Source organism: Chenopodium album, chromosome 17 (genome assembly GCF_948465745.1).
Source record: "Chenopodium album chromosome 17, dcCheAlbu1.1, whole genome shotgun sequence".
Lineage (NCBI taxonomy): Eukaryota > Viridiplantae > Streptophyta > Magnoliopsida > Caryophyllales > Amaranthaceae > Chenopodium > Chenopodium album.
This window is the reverse complement of record NC_137850.1, coordinates 10,060,407-10,079,040: the sequence shown is the minus strand read 5'-3', so window position 1 is coordinate 10,079,040 and position 18,634 is coordinate 10,060,407. Positions and strand designations below refer to the sequence as shown.

The 18,634-nt window shown below is 36.3% G+C and overlaps 1 protein-coding gene and 1 pseudogene across 2 annotated transcripts; both read left to right on the top strand.

Annotated features, from left to right (window-relative positions):
• Positions 1–565: 565 nt before the first annotated feature.
• LOC145589482 (arogenate dehydratase 2-like) lies at positions 566–11,519 on the top strand. Of its 2 annotated transcripts, XM_081646070.1 has the most exons (12): positions 566–857; positions 985–1,046; positions 3,855–3,947; positions 4,714–4,914; positions 4,987–5,067; positions 7,188–7,283; positions 7,361–7,438; positions 7,569–7,658; positions 7,877–7,920; positions 8,025–8,106; positions 8,226–8,298; positions 11,154–11,519. In XM_081646070.1, the coding sequence occupies exons 1-11, from the start codon at positions 635–637 to the stop codon at positions 8,283–8,285; spliced, it is 1,110 nt and encodes a 369-aa protein (XP_081502196.1). In that variant the 5' UTR covers positions 566–634; the 3' UTR covers positions 8,286–8,298; positions 11,154–11,519. The 2 variants fall into 2 exon arrangements, with proteins under 2 accessions (XP_081502196.1, XP_081502195.1); XM_081646069.1 differs by lacking the exon at positions 11,154–11,519 and having other exon boundaries at positions 567–857; positions 8,226–8,472.
• A 6,120-nt stretch (positions 11,520–17,639) lies between these two features.
• Positions 17,640–18,107, top strand: LOC145590475 (18S ribosomal RNA; annotated as a pseudogene).
• Positions 18,108–18,634: the final 527 nt, after the last annotated feature.

Sequence of the window (18,634 nt, the reverse complement as noted above, 5' to 3'; positions counted from 1 at the left end):
GTTGGCAGGAGGGGAAAATGGAGGAGGTGGGGTTCGCCGGTTTCGGGGAAACAGATGGCCGCCAGCAGGGGGGAGGGTGGCTGACGCCGGGAAGGGGAGGGGAGGTGTTTGAGAATATTTTTTTTTAAAGTTTTTTTTTATATTATTTAAATTATTATTTAATGAAATATGGGGCCCACTTAACGGAACCTTAACGGATTTCGTTAAGTGGTAAAAATATATATAGTTAGGGAATTTGGGTGGTAGTAATATAAAATATTTTTTTAAACAGGTAGTAAATCTGATACGTGGTGCTTTCGCTGGTAGTAAATGTGAAAAAATCCATAAATTAATAACTTTTTGTTAAATGTGGCTTTCATAAGTGTAGATTTATTTTGCCTTCAATAAAGTGTAGATTTATTTTAAAAAAATGTAGATTTATTTTAAAAAAATGTTATGCTGACTGATATTTTTTGTTGATTTAATTACAAATGCTATTCGATAAGCGATTTTTGTTTATAACACAACGCCTCCGAGTCTCGGTCTCTCGGACCCTTGGTAATACTCCGTAGCTACACTTGTACACTGGCACAGTGAACTTTTATTCCCTTCATTCCGTCCCTCATTCGCCATTGTCGAAAGTTCCATTTCAAAAATGTTAGACGCCGTGTGTTCCAGTTCATCGCAATTCCGCCTTCAAATTACGCTACCCAACCACCGCCACTCCGCCGTAACCCTCAATTTTCCGAGACGCCGTGATCTCATTGCTTCATCTCTTCCTCCTCCTTCATCTAATTACATTTCTCAGGCTATTTTGTCCCAGAAGTTTCCTGAAGGTTCTCCCTCCTCCGCCAACGACTCCACTAGTCCCCTTCCTAGTATGTCTTCTTCTTCAATTTTTCTGGGTTTTTCTTTTTTTTTTTTTGGGGTTGTTCTTAATTTTGCTGTATTTGATTTTGCTGGTTAATTTATAGTTATTTTTACATATTTATGTTGGTATTGCAGAGCCATTGACGTCCAGTGTTGCTTCAAAATCTGATGGGTCCCGTCTTCGTGTTGCCTACCAGGTATTCTGTGTTTTTATTTTTAATTTTTTTTTTTGTTTATAACATTTAAATTTTTTTATTTTGGTATGTTTTGGAACAAGTGAATTAACAATATAATGACAATGAAATCGTTCCTAAGTGTAACTTGGTCGAAGATGTAGTTAGAGGCTTTAATATATTGACAATGTAATGACAATGAAATCGTGCCTTGGTTCATATGTGTTATTTGGTCAAATATGTAGTAAGAGGCTTTAATGAATTAACAATGTAATAACAATGAAATTGTGCCCTGATTCGTAAGTGTTACTTGGTCGAATATGTAGTAAGAGGCTTTAATGAATTAACAATGAAATTGTGCCCTGATTCGTAAGTGTTACTTGGTGGAAGATGTATTTAGAGGCTTAAACACATAGAGCATTGTTACTAGAAGAGAATGGTAATGATCACGGATTGTAAAAGAACATACTTAGCTACTAGTGAGAGTAGTGAGTAGTGACAATACAATTCCTTTTGATCAATGATTTAGATAAAAAATTATTTTCTTTCATATTTTTTTATTTATATATTACATTATCAAATGGTGAATATACATGGGGTTGATTTTTTCTTTTCTCTCTTCAAAAAGAAGAGTCATTGATTGCGTTTTTTTTTTCCTGGGATATTGGTGATGATTTGATGTTTTTGAGAGGTTGGTTATGATTCGATTGTGTTTTTGAGAAGTTGGTGATGATTTTATTGTATTTTGGAGAACTTTGATGATGAATTTATGTGGGAGAATGTTGGTATCTTTGTATATACTGGCACTTTACTGATTAGAGTTTTATAGGCTGGAAACTAAAGACTTCTTAAAGAAGGAAGAAGCTGCCCTTGTTAAAGGCTTGCTTGTTTTTCATGTTTTTATTAATTTTATCTATTCCCGTTAGTGTGGCATGAAGTTGGGGAATATGGAGAAATTAGAGAGAGATTTGGTGGTGTGGAAAATGGACCCAAAGAGTTTTCATTGGGTAATGTAGGAAGAAGTTTGTCATCGATAGTAAGATACGGATTGGGAGCATCAAAATGTGATGCTATGTGGTTAGGCTGATGGACCCAAAAGCTTTCTTGTGCTTTTAAAAGTGTAATTTGGAAGTCTATTATAGCTTATTTGCAAAAAAAATTAGTTTGTTGTGGGTTTTAAGGTGAATGCTGGGTCTTGGATGGTGGTTAAAGTTTAAAGGATTGATTTTTAAATCATATAATTAGTTGCATAGGATGTTTTTGTGGATTTTCCTTGGGATGCTTATAAATTGCTTGTCTTTTCATATCCTTTTCTGCACTTCTTAAGGCTTAATCGTGAATGCCCTGATTGGATTTCCATAGTGGAAGTGTACTTAAAGATGTTGATTTGGTATTTTGGTTTTAGGACAAGACATGTGCTAAAAGTACCACTTTCTTACTTGAAGTGAGTTGTGAAAATATCTACTTCTAAATTTTATAGGAAATTGGCTGCCAAAACACTCCTCCAAAAGCATTTTATATACAAGTATATATTTTTTATTAGAAAGCTTCTTTGCGCCAAGCTTTTGGAACGGTTTTGAGGTTGTATCTTTGGTGTCAACTCATTTGTCACATATCTAAGATTACCGCTGTTAATCAGGTTTCTGGAATAATTTAACTTTTTAGGACACATAGTTAGACTTGAGCTATTCAGCTCCATGCATCAATATAATGGACTTCATGGCCAATTGATTACAGGCTATGTTACTCGGACTCTTCATTTCACCTCACGTACCCGTGTCGGACCCTCAACACTCACACATGGGTGGGACACTTGGACAATTCATTTTAGTTAAAAATCATTGAATTTTTTCAAAAAATAGCCGGGTCGGACACTTGGACACGTATCCATGTCGGACATGGGTACCCGAGTCCATGTAACATAGATTACAGAGCTCCTCAATACCTTTATTTACTCGGGGTATCAAAATCAATACCCACTATTCATTAATAAATGATCACATTTTATCAACTAGGAAACTAATTTAAATTGATATACCACCTGAACAAACAGCTCCTACGTAGATTGGATTACTCATGTAGTCATTTTAATCCATTTCTTCAAAATCAACATTACTATGCAAGAAAAGCCATGCCCAAAGCTCTTAATTCTAATACAACATGTAATAATGGGTAAGTTGAATGCTCTTGCATCAGTGGGGATTTTGTATTTAGCCATGCGTTAAACGTCTATACTGGTTTATCACTATATTTGAATGCCATGAAGCTGGATATTGGAGGACTGGTTGAAGATGACATTTAAGTAGACACACTGCTTGAGTGTTACCTCTTTGAATTGTGTAATGATGAAATAACCAGGTGCACAAAGGAAAACTTTAAGGCTTGTTTGGCATTGTTTTTTGTTTTCAGTTTTCTGTTTTTTTGAAAACAAAAAACCAAAACAGGAAACAAGAAAAAGGTGTTTCTACTTTTCTATTGTCAGTTTTCAATATTATCATGATTTTAATGGGTTTGTCTAATTTTTGTTTTATTATATGACATATATCATATGAGTTTGAAAACCAAAAAACCAAAAAACAGAAAACCACGACGATGCCAAACGAACCCTTAATAATTAGGTTTTTTTTTTTTCCTGATGATGTAATGATGTAATTTTTTAAATATTTATAACCTTCTACTTGTTGCTTCAAAAAAAAAAATCCACTTTTATCAATGCATAGCCTTTATACGAGTTTTTGGATAATTTCTTGTTTATCACTTTTGTCTCTGTACATAATATGTCATAGCAAGAAATTACATTTGTACTGATTTGGTGGGCTTCTGCAACTGTAGGGGGTTAATGGTGCATATAGTGAGCTGGCTGCGGAGACTGCTTATCCAAATTGTGAAGCAGTTCCTTGTGATCAATTTGACACAGCTTTTGAAGTGAGTCTTTTGGCTCATTGATTCTGAAATAATTACATGCTATATTGCTTTGTTATTGAAAATGAACCAGGGTTATGTTACTACAAAGTACATTCATGCTGTTTTATTTAAATATAAAGAGGGAATTCTTAGTTGTATGTACTTTGAATATATGCATCTGTGTCTCCATAAATCCTTCGCTTTATGTTGAAGTGCTCATTATATGCATGGGAAATACTCTTGTACATCACAAAGAACCTCCAAGTAGGATGCCAATGCTGTTTGAATATATTAAGTCACCATTGGAATCTATCAATAGGGACTATTGTTGGTGAGATGAGTAAAGTGGGTTTAGTCTTAGCTAGGGTCATACAGTAATAAAGTATAGAACACCTAGATTTGTCCTAGTTTAGTGCTTTCATGTTTTACTTTTCTCTTTGATGTCCTTCTTGCTGCTTCAAGTATGATATGCCTTGAAATTAGAAAGGTTAGGGGTTGAGTAGATAGACTGATTTTCAAGAGTGCCATGTTCTATCCTCTGTTTCTAAATTGGGATTCAATAGTTGGCAATATTTTTTTTTTTTTAAAATTTTTTTGTCAAGGTTAAATTTTATGGTTTTTCATGAAAGAATAGAAAATCATGATTTGTTTGTTATTACTGTTCCCTTACACTTCAACGAGTTCAACTTGTGCTGTGCTGTTACTAATTGGATTTATGGCATAACTTTATAGTGTTTATGGGTTCGACAAACTGTCTTTTTTTAATGACTTGCATCCTTTGCTGTAGGCTCTTGAGCGCTGGCTTGTTGATCGAGCAGTTTTACCTATTGAGAATTCTCTTGGGGGTAGCATCCACAGAAATTATGATCTTTTGTTGAGGCACAGGTTGCATATAGTGGGAGAGGTGAAGCTTCCAATTCGGCATTGCTTGTTGGCGAACCCTGGTGTCAAGATTGACGAATTGAAAAGGGTGTTAAGCCATCCCCAGGTATTTCCCAATACAAATGTGAGGTATCTTAGTTTATGATATGTGGCTGAATTTTAAAAGAAATTTATGTAGGCTCTTGCTCAGTGTGAGCACACATTAGCTAAGTTTGGAGTGACCAGAGAAGCTGTGGATGATACTGCTGGTGCAGCAAAGGTGAAATTCTTTCTTTCCCTAGATGACCCTTTAAAGAGTACATAAGGATAAAATATTTAATTGACCATCATTAATGTATACACTTTGGTATATCTTACTTATAGCTGTTTTTATTTTTATTTTTTAATTTATTTTTTAATTTAATTTTATTTTTTTTCTCTCTCTACAATATGGAGTCACATGATATATATGTGCAAATGGCTATGATGTAAGCAAACTTGGACAAAGGGATTAATTTTTACTTGTTTAAATATATAATGAAAATGTGAAGTTTTGGATTGTTATTGTGGAAATTGAAGATGTAAGCAAACATCAGTATTTTAGATTCCCTTAGTTTTCCATAGTTGTTCCATTGGTTTTTGCAAGGTATACTATGTGAATTGAAATGCTCCAAATAACTATACGATTTCCACGCCATTCAACAAATTTATATTTCCATTGTTTTCTCCCCTAATAAAAAAACATGGTAAAATCAAGGATTGCATAAATATCACACTTGTAGTAAGTTTTTTAAAGCAGTATCAAGTTCTAAACACACTATTTGAATTACGTCTAATTTTTCCCCTTAGTCAACCCTTGTATATTAAATCTTCAATTTAATTCTATGGATTAGGGAAAACAAGATTGAAGTAGTGGTAGTTTCGAGCTTTAAGTAATTGTGAGAAAATAAGACTTCACAATGAAATTGAAATAAATCAATCATTTGATCACTCTTCTGGAATATGTTATGAAATTAAGGCAGATTGATTGATAAATAATATGTTTAATTTGTGCAGAACTAGCAATATATATAGAACAGAAACATGATAAAATAAAGGCAAAATTGGCCTCAATGAACTATTTCTTAAGTGCACCCAACACCACAAACTAATGACTTGGGTGCAAAGCGCACCTTTAGTGAGTTTTCCGGCCACCATTCTCACCGGAGCCACGCAGAGTAAATTTTATCTTTTGATTTGCGTGCTGAAAATTTTCTCGCTAAGGTTTCGAGGGTCATTTTGGCCCTTAAGGGTCCAAATTGAACTCGTAATAAGCAAAAAACTAACGTAAATAACTCGTTTTGCGTATTATAAAATATCTCGATTTGTGTCATTGTTTTTTTAGCCGAATTGAGTCATTTACGCTATTTTCTTGCTTATTCTGAGCTCAATTTGGACCTTTAAAGGCCAAAATGACCCCGAAACCTTAATAGGACATTTTTCGGCGCGCAAATCAAAAAATAAAATTTTAATTCACAAGCTCCGGCGAGAATAGTGGCCAGAAAACTCACTAAAGGTGCGCTTTGCACCCAAGTCATTAGTTTGTGGTGTTTTGGCTACTACGCAAAGTACAGGGTGTTGGGTGCACCCTAGCCATAGTTCAGAGTGTTAGGCCAATTTTGCCTAAAATAAATGTAAAGAAGATGAACAGCATATATACGTGGTTTATTCAACATGACCTACTCCATAGGGTAAGGGATGATACCATCTTATTAAATTTAATGGATTTAATAAATTATAGGAGAAATAATATGCTCTCTCCCTCTCAAAGACCTCTCTAATAACTTGAGTTACATGACATCTTGGCTAGAATTCACTTCACTTATGGCTTCACACACTCATCCAATGGTCATGGGCTTCTGGGTTCATTAGCACAATTTTAGTTCAATGGATTTACAACCTTTTTTAATGTTGTATTTAGGGGTAAGTGTTAATGAGTTAAAGGATTGTCTACCTGGCAAGTTGAAACTTCTTTTTGTTATGCTTTTCTTTAGTAGTCTGCTAATTGAATCAGAATTTACTTTTTGAGCATTAAGTTTCAAATAAATACTTCCTTCGTTCTTTTTTAATCGCAACCTGTAGAATTTTACACTTTTCACATACACAGACATATTCCTTTTGATTGTCTCTTGTGATTATACGTTGGAAAAAATACTATTGTGGGATTTTGTTAGATTTGTCTCGAAATATACTTTCAAAATATTAACTTTTTATAATTTTTACTAAAATACAATTTAAGATATTAAAGTCATAAAATGTGCATTGGCGAGCATGAAATCCACAATGTTGCGATTAAATAAGAACGGAAGAAGTACATAACAAGGTGTAACCTCTTTAATTTTTGCTTATCTCTACTTATAGTTTGTTGCATTCAACAAAATTAAAGATGCAGGAGCAGTTGCAAGTGCTGCTGCTGCAAGGATCTACGGCTTAAATGTACTTGCTGAAGATATACAGGTTTGTAACAACTTCTAGTTGAGCCAACTTTGTGGGATTCTTATGAATGTCTTGGATGACCAATGTTCCTTTTGTAGGATGATTCTGATAATGTTACTAGATTTCTAATGTTAGCAAGGGAACCCATAATTCCGGGAAGTGATAGGCCCTTTAAGGTAAGCCCTTGTTTGAAAGTTAAGTTTTAACATTGATCAACTTTGATCAAACTTTCATAATTACCTTCCTGCTCTTTGCTGTTGAATCTGCTGAGTAATTAGCTAATGGAAGCATTATTTTCAACTGTAGACAAGCATTGTTTTCTCGCACACAGAGGGTCCTGGTGCACTTTTTAAGGCTCTAGCTGTTTTTGCACTGAGGCACATTAATCTGACAAAGGTATCTTTATTTTGTAAAGATTAATGTTTCTTTTAATTATCTAGGATAAATAATTGATTATCTTTTTTTTTAAAAAATAAAAAATTTCTTTCGGTATGGTTCTGAACACGGTGTGACAGTACGCAGAATGCTCTAGGGTTAATCACTTTTATGATATTAGCTTGGTAATTAATACTCCGTAACATTTTCTTTTTTTTTTTTTGGCTTTCTTGTGCCAGATTGAGAGTCGGCCACTGCGAAATAGCAACAATGGTTCTTCGAAGTATATTTTGCAATTTTTTTTTTCCATTTTCTCTTCTGCGTTTTAAGTGGAATGACTCGGACATGGATGTGATATAATTGTTGTTTTAACTGTAATTTTACCAGGTGTTTTGACTATCTTTTTTACTTGGATTTTGAAGCGTCTATGGCTGATCCCAATGCGCAAAATGCCCTTAGGCATCTTGGGGTAATGTCTCTTTTATCTTTCACCTAAACGTGGCCATAATTATTTTTTATTATTATTATTATTACTTTAATATATATACATATTAATTTCCAGTATGTAACCGTCATCTCTCATGGCAGGAATTTGCTACTCTTTTGCGAGTTCTAGGAAGTTATCCAGCAGACATGAGTAGGAGGTGATTATTGAGTTCTGGTAGGGCTTCATCATTGGGGCAAGCATTGATGCTTAAATTACTCTTTTTTTGAAATTCTATTCTTGTTCTTGGCACATGCACTGCAATATCCATATATCACAACATGCATCATGAGATCAGCTTCGAAAAAATTGCTGGAAAATAAGGAGTGCAACTAGGAGTTTGGCTTTTTGAATTACTGGTGCATCGTGTATGAAATCTTGAATTACAAATCTTGACTTATAGCTATGCATGTGGATGTTATTGTTGGAAACATTCCTAATGAACAGCTAGTTAGATTAGGCTGTGTACATCTCAACCTCTTAGAACTCCTCATATCCTTTACGAGTTGGGTGAGTAACACAATGTGGTAGTCTTTTACTGGCATCTTGGGGCTTCATTAGAATAGGTATATATAAATCTACAATGCCTTGGCAGTTTATCACTTAGATCACTCACCATGAACAATAATAAAGTGATGCTAATTGGATCCTGGAGTGGTGTGCAGTGAGTTTTTGTACTCAGCTTTGACTGGTGTTGGTACCATGGTAGAAGCCAATAACTTAGCTGATAGGAAAAGGAAAGAAAAAAAATGCAATCATTTGAATGAAACTAATATGATGCACATGGAAAATAGTTCCTCTAATATGAGAAGTAGAGATCAAAATATGTAAAAGAGGTTGATTGAGTGGGGCTAGTCCCCTATTTTGTTAACAGTTTAGCATGGTGGGGAAGGAGGCTTGTAGAATTTAGATGTTTAAGGAGAATTAATATGAATGTTAACTGCTTGATGAATTTACTATATGAGTGAGGTTTTTTTCCCTTTTTTTTGGAAGGGGGGTTGGGGTGGGTGGATAAAGTTCTGATTGTTTAAAAAAATTGGAGAGGATCAAGATCCAAGAAACATATTATCAAGCCTATTGGAATAAGCGTCTTGTAGTATGGAGTACTGACTGCGATGTTCAATTTGCTTATCTAGAGCTGCTGTATATTCCCTCTGTTCTGCATTTTATTTCATAATATAAGGATAGGATATAGGTATGGTATAGGATGTGGTAGGTGTTTTCTAGAAGACAAGAAATGGTTATTATAGTAGGATTAGAAAAATTGAAGTCAGATAGAAATCATAGAATGATAGAAGGAAAGAAATAAGAGAAAGTAGAGGTTGGAGAGAGAAAAAGTGTTGATGTGATCTGGGATTGTGAGTATTTATATCAAAAAGAGGTGAAACATGAATCAGGTTATTGTGATACCAACTTTGTGGGATGTGTGTTGTTTCTGAAGGACAGTGGCTGAGTTATTTTGACTCCTTGTGCGGTTGTATGATACCCTGGTTTCATTTTCCAATTCTGCCAAAGTCTTTGGGGGGTGGGGATTGGTTCCTAGTTTCAACCTGTGATGTATGATGCTGTAGTGGTGATTCTTGGTGGAAGCATTATGGATCTAACATTATTGTATAGATTTTAGGATTGCATTGTTTGAGCTCCTTTGTGATATAATATTTGTGTTAATGGGTCAAAGTTCTTGTTTTAAAGATTTATTATTAAAATTAAGAAGTTACATCATGGATGTCTTGTGACTTTTTAACGAGGCTTAACATCTAGGTTGAGTCAATATACAGCAATAATGGGCTTTGTGTCAAGTTTCCGCAAACCTAGTCGTGTCAATGATTTGATAAGTCTTCTCGGTAACCATCATTGTGATTTTTAAGAAATTCTATTTGATCCATCTGATACTAATTTTGACCTCTATATCTTTTCTTAGATGCTTGATTTCTAGCTCTTCACTACATCCTTGATGGTGATGTTGAGCTACAAGAGGTAACATGTAAAGTGAAGTTAGGCTTTTAAGTTTGTCTAGAATTATCAACCATTTATCTTTCTAATACACACCATTCATTTTTAGAATTTGTTGGTGTAGGATTGGTAGGCTAACCTTTGATTACAGACTACCAACCTCGAAGAACACCAATTTCTTAAAGTCGTTGAGTGGGTTTGAGGCAATGATCAGTGAGTATGCGGAAGGAGAAATAAGTAGAAGAACCGGATCTTTGCAATTTATTACATATGATGTTCATCTAAGAAACCTGTAGTGACTTTAATTATCACAAGGATTCAAATGGGATCATGTTTCTACACTTGGCATGTCTTAACTCATCTAAACAGCCTCTGTATGTCCTGCTCATAAAATGGAATTGTGATTGGAAATGGGAGTGGTGCATATCACAAGTGGATCAAAGATTCGGTGTAAAGGTCTGATGTAATTACTCTTCTTGGTTGTGATGCTCGAGTAGTCTTTCAAATGGATCCTTTAAAGAGAGCAGAGTAAGGTTTTTCTGAAAAGCCCTATGAATATGATGCCGTTAAGGAAACAACTCTAACCGAAGGCCATTTTCCTATTTGCTTTTCACTCATCTTTTTAACAATACAGAGATATAAATCTATTTAGATGTGGTATGTGGCTTTATGGCCTATACTTGTGCGTCCATGGTGGCTTACATTTTGTTCTTCATTACTTGTTATGTATATGAGACTCAAATAGGCAATCTATATTTCTGTTCCTGATCAAGGCTTGAAATTGCCTTGCTTTCAGCGCGTTTACTCTGATATTAATTTTGAATTCAACCAATGGTCCTAATGGAATTGATGTCTCTATGCAATCAGAAATCTATAACTTGGATTTTGTGAGTGTAGGAAAATTATAAAAGAATGATGCTCTAATTGATTTTAAATTGAGTGTAGGAAAATTATAAAAGAATGATGCTCTAATTGATTTTGTAAATATGCAAGTTACATAAATTCAAAACTCTGGATGTCTGAATTTTTTTTTAAGAGATTTACAACTGACTAATTTCTTACTGTCCTCTTTGATGCAGGTCTTTTCAAGCTTTCTCGATGCCATGACAATGATTGCCATTGTTGCAATTTTGACTTCCCTGCAATGGGAGATGATCCTCTTCATATCTTAAAAGAAATGGAGAATCCATTTCTCTAAATGACGGTTGGATAAGCGTGATGAGGAAATAGGGCTTTTTTCATAATCGGAAGTTGAGGAAGGTGGGGGTATATAATGTGCTGCGTGCTGGAGTTTATTAAATACACGCCTTTAGTCTGGACGTTAAACAATATGAATATGCAATTTATTTCACATTTTGTGGTGGCTTCACTGGTTTTGAGATTTCTAGTGTCCATGATTTTCGATTGGTTATATACATGTTTTTAACTTAGGTGCAGATGCCTGTTGATAATATTGGTACAAAATAAAAATAAGTAATTTTGGTCCAAAAATGTGCTTGTTTGGTACTATGAGTCTGTGATAGGTTGATTATGACGCCTTGCCTCTCTCAAATCTCAATATCCTTGCCTAGGCAAGTTCTAATAAAAGGGATGACTCAATATTGCTATTACAAGAATTGCAAAACCTTATGGTAGTTTGGATACCCGTATAACCATCAGGACTGTTGAAGTGACTATTTCCTGGAAATTAGGAGGTGTTGAGGACAAAGAATTACAAAAGTATGGTTGTTTGAAAACTTATTTACACTTTTATGTCTGAATAAAACTTACGGAGTTATTGTCCACAAAGGCTCGGATAAGTTTTTTTTTTTATTTATTTATTTTTCATGGTAAAACCACTACCTCAAGTAGCGGTTTATGTACTAAAACTGCTGCCTTCTGCTACTTAAGGTAGCAGTTTATGAGACAAACCGCTACCTTCTGCTACTAAAGGCAGCGATTTATGAGACAAACCACTACCTATAGCGGTTAGTCTTTAGTACTCCAATAATACTTATGGTAGCGGTTTGTCTTTACAAAAAAAATACCCCAAATGTAATACGTGGATTAAATTTTCATAAATAAGTTTCATTCCAACACAAAATAGTAAAAGTTCTATAAAAAAATCACAATTTTGTTAATAAAAGCCATTTGTTCAAACACACAACCACAAAAAAAAAAAATATATGTCCTTTTAGTAATCTTCCCCCAAAACAAAGGATGAAGACAGATCGCAATGAATATCTATGAATGAGACTTTTGATTTCAATCGAAAACACTACATTCACACTCGGTGTGTAAGAGCATTTTACACACTACAAATAGAATATTGACAACTCAACTGATCCCAAAAAAAAAAGAGGGAAGGTAAAATAATGGGAGGGAAAACTGAGCGCTATTTTTTCTGGGGTATTGGCGGTTTTATGCTAGTCTTAGGCGGAAAAATTGTCACACAGCGTCAAATGGGTCCCACTTAATATCATCATCTTTGTCCTGAAATGTCTTTTATTGCTGCCATTGACATAGGTGGCATGCCAATAATTTTCTCCAGAGAGTTCAACAACTATACTAATGTAAGTATAATATCAATTCTCCCCAACTTCTGCAATTTAATTTCGATGTTAATAATTGAAGATTCCGATATTTTCCCCACTGATTGTTGATTTCCCCTTTATTCTGAAGGGTTATATTTCCATTTTCAATGTAATTTTAGACGGTTATTACGACTTGATGTGTAAATGTCAAATTAAGTTATTTGCAGTCGAGCTCGTTATTCTTTCGTGCTTGTGCTACAATATTAGTCTTTTAATTCCAACTTGTGTTGGCTGTTTTAGGAGTTCGTTGACAGTTTAAGAATTTCTTAGGATTTCACATCCCTTGTTATAATAAGTCGCTTAAATATATTATATAACTTATAACATATTTAAATTTACAGTATTACTTTTTTTAATGTATGTGTCATTCATAATGTTCTAGTATCACATTGTTAATTATGTAATTGTATTGCGGCATTGTTTTAGTAAATGCAGAGCGAAGCCCAATCATCTGGTGAAGGTGTGAACATTGATCTCAATTTGTTGGATGAAATGAACCAAGTTGGTCAGAATGATGACATTATAATTCCTGATCTTAATGAAGACGTAGAGGATAATGTAAGTTTGTCATTTAAAGGTGACCATGTTCCTGATAACCAAACTAATAGCAGTGTAGACGTAGACAATAATCGTGTTGCTGCCATAACCTCAGCTGTTGGGATGTTGTTTCAATCCGGTGAAGAATTTGCCCAATGTTGCCATAAGTACGCTTATGAGAAAGGATTTGAACTTTATGTTAGAACAGATACATTGATGAAGGAGTACAAAGTAGTAGATGTTAATCGTAGAGGTGTTGGGGAAAAGGAGTCGAAGTACCATATGATGTCCTGTATTAGATTGGATTGTAAGCTTAGTGTAAAAGATAGGAGTAAAAATCAGAGCACAAGCGCAAAAAAAAAGGTATCTTGTACAGAATGTAAGGTTTATGTTGATGGAAGAATGTCAGGGGGATGGTTTGTAATCACACAATGTGTGTTGGATCACAATCATCCTCTTTTGCCGGATAGCACAAGGCGCATGGTCAACTATAGAGGTATAGAAGATGATAGTTATGAGAGAATGGCACTAAAAGACTCTGCTGGGATCTCTTTGGGTAAGAGCTATAATTCGTTCGTTATTGAGAAAGGAGGACCTTCGAAATAGTCATTCACCAAGCAAGATATGATAAATGCAGCTCACGGGCAACGTCGCCTTATCTTAATTCAAGGGGATGCACTCGCCGTAGAACAACACTTAAAAAAGATGACTGAAGAAGATCCTAATTTTTATAGTGCAATTTAACAGGATCAAGAAGGAAAACTTCTAAATGTTTTTTGGGCTGATGCTAGGGGTCGTGCAATGTACCGAGATTTTGGTGGTGTTGTGTCATTTGATACAACCTTCTTATGTAACAGGTACAATATTGTCGCATAAGCACATTATGTTTGTTTTACAGAATCATTTATTTGTAACATGAATCATTTATCTAATAAAGGTTTCACATTTATATTCTCACAAAATGAATTTTGTAGGTACAAAATGCCATTTGCTCCATTTGTAAGTTGTAATCATCATGGATCTACTATACATTTTGGAGCTGCCTTAATCACTCATGAGGATTCAGAGTCGTTCGAATGGGTATTTAGACACTTTCTTGAATGTATGGGCCAACCCCCAAAAGGAATATTAACTAACCAGTGTAAGGCTATAAGGAAGGCAGTGGAAATTATGTTCCCTGTGTGCCGCACAGGCTGTGTTTATTTCACATTAAGCAAAACGCAGCAAGGAACTTGGGGAAGTTACCGAGATAGAAGGAGATAGAGGCAGATTTGGATCATGTTGTGCACGATAATTTTAGCATAGAAGAGTTTGAGGATGCATGAAAGGCTTTGGTTATAAAGTACAAGTTACAAAAGAACACTTGGTTAAGTGACGCATATGCTAATAGGCATCGGTGGGCTCCTGGCTATTGGTGTGGGTTTTTTGGGCTGGCATGTCATCAATGGTGTAAAAGTATACGTGTGTTTGAATACTAGGCTGATGCAATTCATGAATCAATTTAACGCGTATTGTGGTGGCTTAGTGGAAACGGAAAATGACCTAAATTATAAAACAAAGCGTAATCCATTTTTCTATGACAACACTGTACTAGCCGAGGTGGTGTTTAGCAAGGCTTACACAAATGAGAATTTTTTGGAGGTGAGGGACGAGGTGACAGGGCTAAAGCACACCAATATAGTGACAGGCAACGTTAGGTCAACGATTTTGTATGATGCAGATGAGAAGATCCCAAAACCAGTATGGAAAGCAACGAGGCGGACGTTTAAGGTTTTCGTGGATAAAGAAAAAGGCGAATTTAGTTGCAGCTGCAAGCTTTTTGAGTTTCGGGGTATCTTGTGCCGGCACATTATCCAGGTGATTCATACTGAAGATATCGAGTGCATCCTAGAGAAGTACATTTCGAATCGATGGAGGAAGGATCTCATTAGGGATTACGCGGGCATAAAGGTGTCTTATTACGACCCTAAGGATTTAGTTTACGTAGCTAAGAAAGATGAAATTCAAAGGAGGCACAAATACCTTTCAACGTTAGCAATGCACAATGATGAGACACTTTCAATGTATTATGAAGCAACTAACAAAGTTCATACTGCTCTTGAAGATGTTATTGGTATTCGAAGGACTGGTGAAGTAGATGTTTTTTATTGGAGTCACCCCTCTATGAATAGTGTTTTTGGCCGGCGTAGGATAAGACCCAAGGAGAATAATCAGAGGCATCTTGAACGTGTGGCAAAGCCTGTGGGTGATGGTCAGATTAAGAATCCAGTTGACAAACGAGGCACTGGAAGGGCTCCTACGAAGAGAAACAAACATCCATTGGAAAAACGGACACGTAAAAAGACGAAGAAAAGCGTAAGTATCATTTTGTGTATAATAGAACTTTGAGTAACAAAAAAACTATTCTTTCTAGTTTCTATGTTGAAACAATAACTTTGAGTAAATTGCTTTAACCCTATGTATTGATTTTTGCTTATTACATGCTTGGTTTCCTAAACTCGTAAGCTCTCCTGAAACTCGGCTGTTATCCTGTTGCTATTGGCCCTTACCATTTCTGGTAGGAAATGGGATGAGGGCGTTCCTTTCCTACCTCCTTCGATAAGTAAAGTCTCCTCTTCTTCAAGGTTTTGCTAAACAGCTTTTTTGAATTCCTTGAATTTATAGCTTCAAAAACAGTGAATGTACAAGCGTAGTATTCTTTATCTTAACTGCAGCCTCCAGGGCGAGGGCGAGGGCATTTCTGCTTCACTCTGTTCTAAGGGTATAGCAGCCATCGTTCGAAACAAGTTTCTCACTCACAAGCCGTAGCTTCGCTCCTCCGCTGTGGCTGTGCTCCCCCCGTTGGTTGGGGGTCCCGTCCTTCGAAAATCCGAATTCGAGTTTGGGGCGAATTCGGTTTTCTCAGTTGCCTTGTCGCGCGAGAAATTGTATCGAGCTGTCCCTTTTTTCCTATTTTTTAAGGAAAATAAGGGACTGGCAGCTTCTATATTTGGTTACCCCCGTCGCGTCGTTCGCTTTCATGCGTGTGAAAGTAAGGTCTCCCCTTCTTTATCCGAAGTATCTCCCCGGAACGAGCCCTGTCCTAAATCGATAAGGCTCGCGAGGGCCCTTTTGGGGCTTTGGTGATAACCAATTCATTTTCAAATATAGTTGGGAGACTTTACCGGTTAGAGGGTGATAACCCACCTACTGCTGTACCTCCTACTGCTATCCCAGGTACTCCTGAACCTGGTAATTGGTTTGGGTTATTTAAGGGTAGTTTGAATGCTAAGGGGTCCTCTTTGGGTTATGTTGCTCCAGCGCTCTAGGAGTGAAGGAATCGAATAGGCTGCTAGACTTTGCTTGCTTAGACTGATTGAAGTATGCCAGTTTGCTAACTCTAGCTCCTTGCTCTTACTAGCCTACGGCTTAGCCAATTCAATACAAGTAGTGTCCTTTGGGCTCGTGTAGAAAGTCTCGATGATAAGAAGCAGAAGGACAATGACACTAGCTAATCAACTAAGAGAGCGGAAAGAGATTCATTTCATGTCGGTAAAGCTAAGCCTCTTAATAAGAAAGAGCAGGACAACTATCCCGGCTTTCCAGTCTCTTTGCTCTTTGCTAGCCTTCTAATCGCATCAGCCTTTACAGCAGCCTAATTCTTCTGCCCAAATCCGGCTCGGTTATTGATAGAGTGAATAGATCTGCCCCCGATTCCCGCTACGCACCTTGCTTTCGATTAGGGATCCCTGCCCTCCATTCTCTCAAGTACTTCCCTGCTTCCTCTACTTGCTTTCATGTAGTTTATTGTGGCTAGACTGGATTTCTTCTTGTCTTTACTTTTTTTTGGAGCATATAAATCAATAGCATAAATTCTTTCTCTCTCCCTTAGGCATTTAGCAGGGCTAAAGAGAGCGATCGGAGGGGAGTCCTAGCCATGATTTATCTACACACGGGTGCTCTTCTATCTATAATCATCGCATGACAACAAGCGTAGGTTTAGCACGGTGGGGTCTTCGATTGGGGTGAAGTCGTAACAAGGTAGCCGTAGGGGAACCTGTGGCTGGATTGAATCTTTCGCGATGTTGAATAATTTTTACGAATTCGGCCATTTCACCGATTCGTATTAAATAACGAGCTAATGAATCTCCTTCTTTTTGCCATTGAACTTCCAATCAAATTCGTTGGTTCTTTTGTTCCAAAATTCTTTGACTGAACCGATCCGTGGTCTCTTTCATTCCCCAACCTCTACCAGCTTCTTTGCCATCCCCGCAAATAAGTAAAAAGTGGGACTCTCTAGTTATCAAAGAAGAAGCTTATAGGCATTATCCCAATTAAAGTTAGGGAAGGAAATCTTATGACAACACTAACATAGTACTTTATGTTTTTGTTGAAAAACTCTCGATATATAATCTATATATCGAAGATTTCATCAACTTCATTTTTTTATTTTAGTTTATTACTTAAAAGATAAAAGATGGGGATTTTTTTCCCCATCAACCTATTTTTTTTGTTAAAAAAAAAATGAAAAGTTTTCTCGACTTATAGAATTAGTAGATATTATAAAAAAAAGGGCAAATAAAAAATAATAATGGTTAAACTTTAACTTACAGAAGCATTATTTCTCGAAATAGCTGGAGTACGGTAGGGCCAGAGGGAATTTTCGGTGGAGCGGTGAAATGCGTAGAGATCGGAAAGAACACCAACGGCGAAAGCACTCTGCTGGGCCGACACGGACACTGAGAGACGAAAGCTAGGGGAGAGAATGGGATTAGATACCCCAGTAGTCCTAGCCATAAACGATGGATACTAGGCATTGTGCGTATTGACCCATGCAGTGTTGTAGCTAACGCGTTAAGTATCCCGCCTGGGGAGTACGTTCGCAAGAATGAAACTCAGCAAGCCGGAACTGGCTTCGTGACTACTGGGACTGTAGCCTCAATAAAGAAGAGACGTAAGTTTTCACTCCTATTTACCTTGGTTATCAGCGAGGGACTACTTTTGTGCTTGTATCACCATGGGCCTACCCATTAGCGCTATCCAAGTAACAGTCAAAGTGGAAATTGTACGAGTATGCCTATATCTCTGTCTAGGAGTTGAAGCAGTCGATTACTTATGTCCTAAAATACTGGGAATAAAAGAATAGACAAGGAGTGAAATTTTTTATGTGTATCGCCTTTATAGTACAATCCTTCTTATGTTCCTACAGAGGTGCAATTGGTGAATATCTTCACCAAACCGTACCCTTTAAAGAAAGAAGCGGGTCTCTGATAGTAGCCCTTTAAAAAGAAGAACTGCTGAGATCACCACAGACCCATTCTCGATCAAGGAACTAAAAACGTTTTTTGAAATTGTTTATCGTTTTAGGTTGACGATGAAAATGAAGAAATTGGATCAGAAGAGCTTGATGGTGGCAATGTCAATGGACATGGCAATTATGATACATTTGTATATTACGGTTTTCCACCTCA

Coding starts and splice junctions, on each gene's coding strand:
- LOC145589482 (XM_081646070.1), top strand. CDS start 635: ATGTTAGACGCCGTGTGTTCCAGTTCATCGCAATTCCGCCTTCAAATT. Junction 3,948..4,713: donor AATTTGACACAGCTTTTGAA/GTGAGTCTTTTG, acceptor CCTTTGCTGTAG/GCTCTTGAGCGCTGGCTTGT. Junction 7,659..7,876: donor GGCACATTAATCTGACAAAG/GTATCTTTATTT, acceptor TTCTTGTGCCAG/ATTGAGAGTCGGCCACTGCG.